This window comes from Pseudochaenichthys georgianus, chromosome 12 (assembly GCF_902827115.2).
Source record: "Pseudochaenichthys georgianus chromosome 12, fPseGeo1.2, whole genome shotgun sequence".
NCBI classification, from domain to species: domain Eukaryota; kingdom Metazoa; phylum Chordata; class Actinopteri; order Perciformes; family Channichthyidae; genus Pseudochaenichthys; species Pseudochaenichthys georgianus.
Genome location: NC_047514.1, coordinates 270,317 through 282,717, shown reverse-complemented (window position 1 = coordinate 282,717; position 12,401 = coordinate 270,317). Strand labels below are relative to the sequence as shown.

Here is a 12,401-nt window from a genome sequence, read left to right as displayed (position 1 = left end):
AACAATGAACAGTGTGGTTATTTTAGCTCCACTTAACGCAGGGGGGAAAGTGAAAGTAGTTCAGCTCACATTGCAGGCCTCCAGGAACCATGTTGAGTCGCTTATTGTTTCACCGTGACCGTTTTGTATGTGACACTATGATGTGGGCTATGCCATACACTGCAAGAAAGATCAGTACATATTTTAAGCAGTTGTATTGTCTCATTAGTTTCTTAATCATTTGTATTAGCGAGTGACTTACAGGCTATTCATTCATAAAAATACTTAACTCGCATCCAAGTTATTTCATAAATGATGAGGAAGTTATTACAGTTAGAGGCAGAGACCCTTCCTTTACTCCTCACCTGGGAGATTTGATCCAGGAGAAGAAAATAAAAGTTGAACTGGGAGAAAAGTGAAGTGTCAACAAAACGCAACCTATTTCAAACTAAAAATGAGAACAAATGTCTGAGTGTGGATATGTTTTACAGTGGAGAGCAGGAAGGCTTGGCTTGTGGTAAAGAAGTGAAAGTAAAAGTAAAAACCTGAGAAGTGCTGACACCCCGCCGCTTCACTTCTGAGGGCTTTAGTTGAAGGTTTTGATCCCCGTGTTCACCCTCAGCTCTGCTCTCTGAGAACATGCTGCACTCCGCGAAGCCCTGTGAGATTCAGACCGGAGGATTCTGCTTCGAGAACACCCGCAGGTAAACCAACAACTGTTGTCACTGTCACTGCTAAAATGGTGGACTGACTACTACTACTGAGTGACTCGAATCTACCATGACTTTATCTGTGCATGTAGCGCTGCCTTTACCCTCTCTGTACCCAGAGGTGGGAAGTAGTGGAGTACAAATACTTCGTTACTGTACTTAAGTAGATCTTTCTGGTATCAGTACTTTAATCCACTACTTATTTTACTGACGACTTTTTACTTTGACTTCTTACATTTCTAACTCAAATACCTGTACTTTCTACTTCTTACATGTTGAACTCAAATACCTGTACTTTCTACTTCTTACATGTTGAACTCAAATACCTGTACTTTCTACTTCTTACATGTTGAACTCAAATACCTGTACTTTCTACTTCTTACATGTTGAACTCAAATACCTGTACTTTCTACTTCTTACATGTTGAACTCAAATACCTGTACTTTCTACTTCTTACATGTTGAACCCAAATACCTGTACTTTCTACTTCTTACATGTTGAACTCAAATACCTGTACTTTCTACTTCTCACATGTTGAACACAAATACCTGTACTTTCTACTTCTTACATGTTGAACTCAAATACCTGTACTTTCTACTTCTTACATGTTGAACTCAAATACCTGTACTTTCTACTTCTTACATGTTGAACTCAAATACCTGTACTTTCTACTTCTTACATGTTGAACTCAAATACCTGTACTTTCTACTTCTCTCATTTTCCAAACAGCTGGTTCCTTTAGTCTGAATGTGTGTTGGTGCGTGGTCATTATTCTTTAGAGTCACTGCGTGCCTATTGGTTGGAACACGATCCGTGTATCCATCACTTCCTGGTCTTCTCTAAAGAAGCGGGACCAATGGAAACGTTGTCATGTTGCCGTTGTTCAGCATGGAAACATTCATTAGCTAACAATGACATTATTGTTCTATTAATATAAAGGGAGGTCAGGTACTCTTTAAAGCAGCTGCTAGCTATGGGTACTTTTTACTGAAGTACACTTCAAAGCCTCTTTACTTTCACTTGAGTGAAGAAGTTTAGTCAGTATTTCTACTTTCACCAGAGTATTTTTAAACACGATACCTCTATATCACTGGTACACTGAAGGAGTTGATAGGAGTCTGTCTCATTCATGTTTTCCAGGAATGCAGTTCTGGAGTCCAGCTTGTCAGAGTCCGGATACAAAGCTCCAGGGGCCAGAAAGACCGGGACCACCATAGCTGGGATAGTTTTCAAGGTGAGGGTCTGCATTCAGTGTGGACCGGAAACTGCCACTACAACGTACATTATGGCATTTTTGGAAATATGATGACTTTGCTGTAGGGGAAACTGGGGAGGGTTGCGACACTTCTTCGTCTACTTGTTACCCATGCCATTTTAAAGATGATTTATGAATACCCTTCACGATATTTATTAAAATGGACGAAGACAGATGCAATATTACATTTCATTCAGCTAACACTGATTTTTTGTATAGGCCATCAGGAATACTTTCAACATATTCAAAATAAATGTTTCCTCATTACATTTTCCACCTGAAACAATTGTTCAGATGGGGATGAAGCAAGTATCTCTGACTTTACCTGGAAGAAACTAACATTTCTGTGACGGGTTGCTGCTCCTGGTCGCTCTGTATGTCGGCAGCACACAGCAAGAATGTGAAACCTTGCCAAGTATATTAGGGCTGCACGATTTGGGGAAATAATCTAATTGCAATTTTTCTGACAGATATTGCCATTCGATTTGCGATATTTATTTTTAAGCAACCCAACGGAAGTTTATTGTAAAATGCGGCCATATCTCCGGCTAGGAAGGTCGCATCAACGTGCTCCCGTAGGTGAGAAATAGATTTAACTTCTGTTAGACAGCTATCATATTGAATAAATATTTACTGTGAATGTATGCAAAAATGTATGGCATATGGCTGTCTAACAGAAGTTAAATCCATTCCTCACTTATTCTGACAATGTACTTAACCCCAATAAAAAGAGTTGTTAAATAATAGTGAAGTCACGTTGTAATGACAATAACTCATCTCTCTCGAGTTTTCTCTTTGAGCTTTGCTAAAAGCCACTGTGTCAAGTGTCCATCTTGGGTTGCCGTCCGGAGTTGTCCAATATGGCGGACCATCTCGCACATGCGCAGAACTGATCGGGCAGGGGGACGGATCGGGTAGTGACAGTAATCATACATCCTGTCATGAACAAAACACTGACTTTTTTCTAAAAATCTCAAAATTCTGACTTGTTCTGTATTTTTATCGAAACTCTGATTTTTCCCCCCAAAATTCTCAAAATTCTGACTTTTTCTCAAAATCTCAAGCAGTGTCCTTCACATGCTGATATCAAGAGAGGGAGTCACACAGTCACAAGATGGAGGAATAGAAAGCAGTATCAATGTTTACTTCAGATTAGCTCCACGTCAGAAATGAGCATGCTTGATGTCTCTCTCCATAGAGGCTGAGTCATGTTAATCACATAGCTATCATCTGCCTCAAACAGTCCTGATGCTCTTCTAGGTCATCTCACATCCTGTCATGTTCACAGCTGCAGTTGATAGCTTTGTTAGCATGCTACTCTCATGTTGGAAGAGGACATTCAGGATTTTCCCAACACAAACACACCTTGTTTTTATTATATTTCTACCTGTTTTTGCAGCAGCATGTTTCACTCTTGATATGAGCCAGCTGACTCTCTCTCTCCTCTCTGTCAGGATGGAGTGATCCTGGGAGCTGACACCCGGGCTACAGACGACATGGTGGTGGCAGATAAGAACTGCGTGAAGATCCACTTCATCGCTCCTAACATCTAGTGAGTAGAGCCACCGTTTACTGAGACAACAAACAGGCCAGTTCTACCCAAACCAGAGAGGGCAACAGTACACACATGCTGTACTCAAGAAGTACAGATACTGTGTTTAAAATACTCTGGTGAAAGTAGAAGTACTGACTGAACTTCTTTCCTCAAGTCAAAGTAAAGAGGCTTTGAAGTGTGCTTCAGTAAAAAGTACCCATAGCTAGCAGCTGCTTTAAAGAGTACCTGACCTCCCTTTATATCAATAGCACAATAATGTCATTGTTAGCTAATGAATGTTTCCATGGTGATCAACGGCAACATGACAACGTTTCCATTGGTCCCTCTTCTTTAGAGAAGACCAGGAAGTGATGGATACACGGATCGTGTTCCAACCAATAGGCACGCAGTGACTCTAAAGAATAATGACCACGCACCAACACACATTCAGACTAAAGGAACCAGCTGTTTGGGAAATGAGAGAAGTAGAAAGTACAGGTATTTGAGTTCAACATGTGAGAAGTAGAAAGTACAGGTATTTGTGTTCAACATGTAAGAAGTAGAAAGTACAGGTATTTGTGTTCAACATGTAAGAAGTAGAAAGTACAGGTATTTGTGTTCAACATGTGAGAAGTAGAAAGTACAGGTATTTGTGTTCAACATGTAAGAAGTAGAAAGTACAGGTATTTGAGTTCAACATGTGAGAAGTAGAAAGTACAGGTATTTGTGTTCAACATGTGAGAAGTAGAAAGTACAGGTATTTGAGTTCAACATGTAAGAAGTAGAAAGTACAGGTATTTGAGTTCAACATGTAAGAAGTAGAAAGTACAGGTATTTGAGTTCAACATGAAAGACGTAGAAAGTACAGGTATTTGGGTTCAACATGTGAGAAGTAGAAAGTACAGGTATTTGAGTTCAACATGTAAGAAGTAGAAAGTACAGGTATTTGAGTTCAACATGTGAGAAGTAGAAAGTACAGGTATTTGTGTTCAACATGTGAGAAGTAGAAAGTACAGGTATTTGGGTTCAACATGTAAGAAGTCAAAGTAAAAAGTCGTCAGAAAAATAAGTAGTGGAGTAAAGTACTGAAAAATGTACTTAAGTACAGTAACAAAGTATTTGTACAGTATTACTCCCGCTATCATTTGACCTTTATTCCTTAAACACTCCTCAAGGTGTTTGTGTTACATACAGACTTCATACTGTGTTGTTCAATCTGTCTGGCAGAGAACTCACTGCCTCATCGTTTTAGTTTCTCCCTCTCCATAACAATGGACATTTTGCACAACTGTAATTTATATACAATCATATGTATATATCTGCTACTGTAATATGGGTCTTTTATAGAACAGTGTACCTTATCTGGAACATTTTATCTTGAGTATTCTTTGTGTCCTTTCTACTAGTACATATGTATATATACTTCCAGGCTCTTCCTGTGCTTGTGTTGAAGAATCCATGAGAAAGACACTTCCTTTAAGTCAGGAGTGTCAAACTCAATCGGGCCACATCAGCATTACGGTTGCACTCAAAGGGCCGGTTGGAACTTTAAGACTATATAAATATACATATAAAGATATATAATAAATATAAAATAATGTATATTACATCGTTGCCTCTGCATTGGATTATTATCATAACTTCATAAATAACTACGTCTGAAAGCAGAAGTCGAGGGAAAATAATTGTAAGTCTCTTCAGGGAGCATGTCACAAAATGAGATGCATTGTGGGACATGTAGTTTATGGGCAACGTGTTTCTGTTAAGCGGCGTGTAATCGTATAATAAACGTATTATATTCTTTGCAAGCTCTTGCGGGCCACAAACGATGAAGACCTTGAGTTGGGAAATCCCTGCTTTAAGTGAACAGTAGTCAGGCTACTCTAAAGCGTTTTAGAGGTGACACCTGACATATGAGAGTGTGGTTCTGAAGTTATCTGCAGCAGTCGAAAGCACTTTCAGAAGCTGTCCACTGTCCTTCAGCTGCTGTGGAGCCGGCGTCGCTGCAGACGCTGACGTCACCACGCAGATCATGTCTTCCAACGTGGAGCTGCACATGCTCAACACCGGGCGACCTGCACTCGTCACCATGGTGACCCGGCAGCTGAAACAGATGCTGTTCAGGTGAGCAGACACACGACATCTCCTGCACGTCTGTCCGCCCTGGGAGAGGGATCCCTCCTCTGTTGCCCTCCGCGAGGTTTCTTCCCTTTCTTCCCCGTTAACTGTGGGGTTTCTTTCCAAGTTTCCTTGTCCGATGTGAGGCTCTAAGGACAGAGGGTCTAAGGACAGAGGCTCTAAGGACAGAGGGTCTAAGGACAGAGGCTCTAAGGACAGAGGGTCTAAGGACAGAGGCTCTAAGGACAGAGGGTCTAAGGACAGAGGGTGTCGTATTGATATTCTGTACACACTGTGAAGTCCACTGAGACAAATGTAACATGTGTGATATTGGGCTATAAATAAACACTGATTGATTGATTGGCGTATTTCACTTTGAAACACCCTTATTGTCTCTGCAGTCTCTGTCTGTATTGATGTCCATGCATGTGCAGTGCACGTGTTCCCCCCAGAGAAAGCGTGCTGTACTGATGTCTGGTTGTTTCTCAGGTACCAGGGTCAAATCGGTGCCTCTCTGATCGTTGGAGGAGTGGATGTGACGGGACCTCAGCTGTACAGCATCTACCCCCACGGCTCCTACGACAAACTGCCTTTCCTCACCATGGGTAAGAGTTCCCTGCCCTGCAGACCCTGTGCTGACCAGAGGCGGGAAGTAGTGGAGTACAAATACTTATAATAAATACTGTACTTAAGTACATTTTTCTGGTATCAGTACTTTACTCCACTTTTTCTGATGACTTTTTACTTTCTACTTCTCACATGTTGAACCCAAATACCTGTACTTTCTACTTCTTACATGTTGAACCCAAATACCTGTACTTTCTACTTCTCACATGTTGAACCCAAATACCTGTACTTTCTACTTCTTACATGTTGAACCCAAATACCTGTACTTTCTACTTCTCACATGTTGAACCCAAATACCTGTACTTTCTACTTCTTACATGTTGAACCCAAATACCTGTACTTTCTACTTCTCACATGTTGAACCCAAATACCTGTACTTTCTACTTCTTACATGTTGAACTCAAATACCTGTACTTTCTACTTCTTACATGTTGAACTCAAATACCTGTACTTTCTACTTCTTACATGTTGAACTCAAATACCTGTACTTTCTACTTCTTACATGTTGAACCCAAATACCTGTACTTTCTACTTCTCACATGTTGAACTCAAATACCTGTACTTTCTACTTCTTACATGTTGAACCCAAATACCTGTACTTTGTACTTCTCTCATTTCCCAAACAGCTGGTTCCTTTAGTCTGAATGTGTGTTTGGTGCGTGATCATTATTCTTCAGAGTCACTGCGTGCCTATTGGTTGGAACACGATCCGTGTATCCATCACTTCCTGGTCTTCTCTAAAGAAGAGGGACCAATGGAAACGTTGTCATGTTGCCGTTGGTCACCATGGAAACATTCATTAGCTAACAATGACATTATTGTTCTATTAATATAAAGGGAGGTCAGGTACTCTTTAAAGCAGCTGCTAGCTATGGGTACTTTTTACTGAAGTACACTTCAAAGCCTCTTTACTTTCACTTGAGTAAAAAGTTTAGTCAGTACTTCTACTTTCACCAGAGTATTTTTAAACACGAGTATCTGTACTTCTACTTGAGTAAAGGATGTGTGTACTTTTGCCATCTCTGTAAAACAAACATGTTGGATTGTGTTCAGGATCTGGAGCTGCGGCTGCTGTCTCCGTGTTTGAGGACAGATTCAAACCCAACATGGAGGTGAGGCTGACGATGATCAATGTGACACTGAAGGCATGTTGTGCAAATGATATCATCATGGAGGTGTGTGGGTGTTGTCTAAACATCTACCAACAAGGATTCAACAACAAGACAAGATGTCAGAAACCCAAAGAAAGAGCGAAATCATCGCAGACAAGAACACAGGACAATGTGCTTCCACTTTATTATATTAGCTTTCTTATTATCTGACATGTAAACCCATCCCTATAAACATGTCTGCCGTTTCCCTGTGAGGATCCATCCTTTACAAATACCAGCTTAAATGAACTTGTTTCCTCTGAGATCCAACTCAAAAGCAGATGTTTTTATGAGGCTTTGACTTAAAAAGATGGAGTCATTGTCTAAAAACAAGACCTCATATATCACTACTTGTTACTTCTTAAATGTCACGGCCATTTCTACGGATCATAACTCCATCGCTGAGGTCTATTGTTCAATGTTCCTAACTCACATTGGTTTCCTAAACAGCGTCTCTGTATAGTCTGTGTGTTCACTCTCTGTCCTACACGGCTTGTTGGAGCTCCTGCCCCCCCCCCTCCCTCCCTGTGAGCCCACTGTGCTCTGATTGGCCAGCTCACCCACTCTGTTCTGATGAGTCCACCACCGTTACAGCGGAACATCAGTGTTTATGTGTTACCATGGCGTTTGTTAGCAACCAGGAAATGACACCAGTGAGGACAAACGGATGAGAATGCTGCGTGGGGTCTGGGGGCCGTGTGGGCGGGGCGTTGCGGCGCTCGCTGCTGTGAGGAGGGGACAGTGCTGCGGGGGATCTGCGAGACACATCGAAACCCAGCCTGAACCCAGCCCGAACACACACACACACACACACACACACACACACACACACACACACACACACACACATACGTCCCTATACCCAATACGTCACTGTACTTACTACACTATAAGAAGTAAACAATGGAAAGAGAGAAGTCTCCAGCGAGGCGTTCTGGGGCAGCAGACGGGTCTTCTCTGTGTTAGAGCTTTACTCGCTACAGGGGGCACTTTGAAGGTTGTGACTCTGCAGACCGTTCACATGCAGAACAAGCTTCATAACAACAAGGGGACGGGTGAGAACCGGAACAGCAGGACATGGGACCTTTAAGTAATTAGGTCTTATATAAAGTGTAAAGACATATTCTGACTAGACGTTAGACAAATATACTTGGCAAGATTTCACATTTTTACAGAGCAGAGGATTTTGCTAATGTTCAGTACCTACCTTGTATCCTCTTTTATAATTATGTCTCAATACCTTTTTTATTCTCTTCCTGCTTCTCCCCGTTCAGCTGGAGGAGGCGAAGCAGCTCGTACGAGAAGCCATCACTGCGGGGATCTTCTGTGACCTGGGGTCAGGAAGCAACGTGGACCTGTGCGTCATCACTGAGGCCGGAGTGGAGATGCTGCGAGGATACGACAAGCCCGCCACGAGGGGCAAACGGTGAGGCTTTCCTACCTGTCTTGGTTCTCAATTTAATATTTGTACATATTTACGTTTATATATTCAGTTTAATATTTTATATTCCACCCCTCACATACTTAAGTATATATAATAACTTGCTTTATATTTAGTTTTTGCTATTGTTAATTTGTAAATGAACCATTTCTTGTTTATTTAGTCTTTTTTAATTTGTATTGTACAATGTTGAACTCAAATACCTGTACTTTCTACTTCTTACATGTTGAACACAAATACCTGTACTTTCTACTTCTTACATGTTGAACACAAATACCTGTACTTTCTACTTCTTACATGTTGAACTCAAATACCTGAACTTTCTACTTCTTACATGTTGAACTCAAATACCTGTACTTTCTACTTCTTACATGTTGAACACAAATACCTGTACTTTCTACTTCTTACATGTTGAACACAAATACCTGTACTTTCTACTTCTTACATGTTGAACACAAATACCTGTACTTTCTACTTCTTACATGTTGAACACAAATACCTGTACTTTCTACTTCTTACATGTTGAACACAAATACCTGTACTTTCTACTTCTCACATGTTGAACACAAATACCTGTACTTTCTACTTCTTACATGTTGAACTCAAATACCTGAACTTTCTACTTCTTACATGTTGAACTCAAATACCTGTACTTTCTACTTCTTACATGTTGAACACAAATACCTGTACTTTCTACTTCTTACATGTTGAACACAAATACCTGTACTTTCTACTTCTCACATGTTGAACACAAATACCTGTACTTTCTACTTCTTACATGTTGAACACAAATACCTGTACTTTCTACTTCTTACATGTTGAACACAAATACCTGTACTTTCTACTTCTTACATGTTGAACACAAATACCTGTACTTTCTACTTCTCACATGTTGAACACAAATACCTGTACTTTCTACTTCTTACATGTTGAACTCAAATACCTGAACTTTCTACTTCTTACATGTTGAACTCAAATACCTGTACTTTCTACTTCTCACATGTTGAACTCAAATACCTGTACTTTCTACTTCTTACATGTTGAACTCAAATACCTGAACTTTCTACTTCTTACATGTTGAACCCAAATACCTTTGCCATGTCTTTGATGCGTGTGGCGCAGTGGATTGTGTGTATGTGTTCGGATCAGGGGAGCACAGGTTCGAGTCCCACTGCAGTCAGCATGTCGTTGTGTCCCTGAGACAATTCACCCCAAATTGCTCCTGTGGGGATTGCCCACAGTATTGAGTATGTAAGTCGCTTTGGATCCAAGCGATACAATTGACAATGTGTGTTATGCTGCTACAACACAACCATGTCCCAAATTGGGATCTTATCTTATCTTATTTGTTCCCACGGAAAATAAACTCTTATTTTGATATTTTTGTATATTATCCAAAAGATGTTTTAAGACTCAATCAGCGTTTGTCTGTGCCGTGTCCAGGAACGAACAAAGTCTCGGACTAATGGGAGTTAAATTCCTCAAGATTCAAGATTCAAAGGTTTTAATATAAGCTACAATGTACAAGCGGCAGAAATGGGTTTTCTCCGCCGGGTGGCTGGTGTCTCCCTTAGGGATAAGGTGAGAAGTTCGGTCATCAGGGAGGGACTCGGAGTTGAGCCGCTCCTCCTTCGCGTCGAAAGGAGCCAGTTGAGGTGGTTCGGGCACCTAGTTAGGATGCCACCTGGGCGCCTCCCTAGGGAGGTGTTCCAGGCACGTCCAGCTGGGAAGAGACCAAGGGGTAGACCTAGGACCAGGTGGAGGGGTTATATCTCTTCGCTGGCCTGGGAGCGCCTTGGGACCCCCAGTCAGAGCTGGTTGATGAGGGGAAAGGAAGTTTGGGGCTCTCTGCTGGAACTGCTACCTCCGAGACCCGACCACGGATAAGCGGGAGAAGATGGATGGATAAGCTACATTGTAGAAATGGCAATGAAAATCTTATGGCCCGAGCACCTCCAACGATGCAACACACAGTATTTAATAAACTACAAAAAGTTCCTTATTGAGAACAAATGCCCTGAAGCTCCAGCACTGTTTGCAGTTTTAACTTTACAGAGAACTTTAAGCAACACATAAGACTTTTTCTCCTTGTCTTTTTCAGAGAGGGACAGTACAGATATAAGCCCGGCACCACGGCGGTCCTGACCAAAACTGTGACCTCCTTCCCTCTGGTCGTGGTCGACGAGTCTGTTCAGATCATGGACACTGAATAGAAATGCAATAAAACAAGTTTCCTCGTGGACCAAAACCTTTTAAATATGTTGTAGCCTAATTCATCAATGTACTAAATAAAAAATAAAATGGTGTGGTGAATGGATTTGGAATATGTTGCTTAGTATCTTTAACTTATCATGTATGAAGTAGTTTTGCAATACATTATTTATGTGTTAAATAAGAAAGACACATTTTTCTTCCTCTTAAAAAACACATGCACACGACATAAATTGATCTGTTTTAAGTACAAATTATAAGAAAAATAATGAATAATCAGTAGTGACTTTTAGCAGTCCATTATATGTTCTATCCTCCTATTATAGGTAAAAATCTAGAATGTATAAATAGAGTATTATATGGTCAAAACAGTCTGCCTGATGTGTGGGTCCGAATTACTTTTTAAAAGACTGGTCATCCAACTTCAAGGTGCGCTTAATACATCCATGGCTTCAGCCCAGTGTATACAAACACCGTTACCGAACCTAACTCAATGCACTGTCAATCTTATCCCCACCCATTTAGAAAGTATAGATATAACTCACCAAGCGCTCCCAAATAGTTAACCCCGCCTACTTGTTGAACGCTGATTGGTGGATCCGGCGAAGACGAGTAGTTTGAATTTCAGTTGGTTGTTGTGTGCTGAATGTTCCGTTACAGCGTTTTAGAAAACAGAATTCGTGAAAATTGCTAAACAGGTAAGTCTACAGTTACTTTATTGGGTAAGAAAATATATATCTATGTTTATTAAAGAGGCGTAAACGTAAACATGTCAGCCTACATACTATTTGTCCCATATTTAAAGGGACTTAACGCGGTTTGCAGTTGAAACAGCAATGTTATGCTAGTTGTTAGGTTAGCTCATCGTGTGACCTCACATACACTTCGCAAACACAAAGGGGTAATATACATATTTTCTAACACTTCTGGGTGCTTTGCTTCTCCAAAAATCTCTGTTGTTGTTGTCAATATTTGATTGTCTCTCTAAAACAGGGGTTTCCAAACAGTTTTCACTGAGGGCCACATGAATCATACAGAAACACAGAAAGGGCCCCTCACTAGAGGTGGGGTATCAAAATCAATCAAATGTAGGTACATTGATTGGCTTGATACTACATCCCAGCTCTCCAGAGGGGTTCAGTCATGTTGTTGGCAGCTCGTCTCTTAAAACAGAAGCCTCAGATTGCTCATAAGAGGAAAGATGAAGGGTCTATTTCAAGCTGGTTATGTAAATAAGTGAATGGGCTTTTTTTTAATCAACTAAGATTTGTTAAACAACCTGAATTGACTGCATGTATTTGAAAAGTGGGCTTATTGACACATGCATACTACTGTGTAATATATGTTTACAAATATATTTAATAACTACAATATT

The 12,401-nt window shown here is 40.7% G+C and overlaps 2 protein-coding genes across 2 annotated transcripts in view; both read left to right on the top strand.

The window, feature by feature from the left end:
* Positions 1-496: 496 nt before the first annotated feature.
* psmb10 (proteasome 20S subunit beta 10) lies at positions 497-11,132 on the top strand. Its single transcript, XM_034096354.2, has 8 exons — positions 497-683; positions 1,830-1,923; positions 3,399-3,496; positions 5,462-5,602; positions 6,086-6,201; positions 7,277-7,335; positions 8,649-8,800; positions 10,917-11,132. The coding sequence occupies exons 1-8, from the start codon at positions 619-621 to the stop codon at positions 11,026-11,028; spliced, it is 837 nt and encodes a 278-aa protein (XP_033952245.1). The 5' UTR covers positions 497-618; the 3' UTR covers positions 11,029-11,132.
* A 472-nt stretch (positions 11,133-11,604) lies between these two features.
* The window catches only part of cenpa (histone H3-like centromeric protein A), a 6,123-nt gene continuing 5,326 nt past the window's right edge, over positions 11,605-12,401 (top strand). Inside the window, exon 1 of the mRNA XM_034096218.2 lies at positions 11,605-11,724. The gene's annotated coding sequence lies outside the window, so the exon portion shown is untranslated. The remainder of the gene's footprint in view (positions 11,725-12,401) is intronic.

Bases quoted from the DNA above. Each gene is read 5' to 3' on its own strand.
- psmb10 (XM_034096354.2), top strand. From the start codon at position 619: ATGCTGCACTCCGCGAAGCCCTGTGAGATTCAGACCGGAGGATTCTGC. The intron at 684-1,829 runs GTAAACCAACAA...CATGTTTTCCAG, and splicing joins TGCTTCGAGAACACCCGCAG to GAATGCAGTTCTGGAGTCCA. The intron at 6,202-7,276 runs GTAAGAGTTCCC...GATTGTGTTCAG, and splicing joins ACTGCCTTTCCTCACCATGG to GATCTGGAGCTGCGGCTGCT.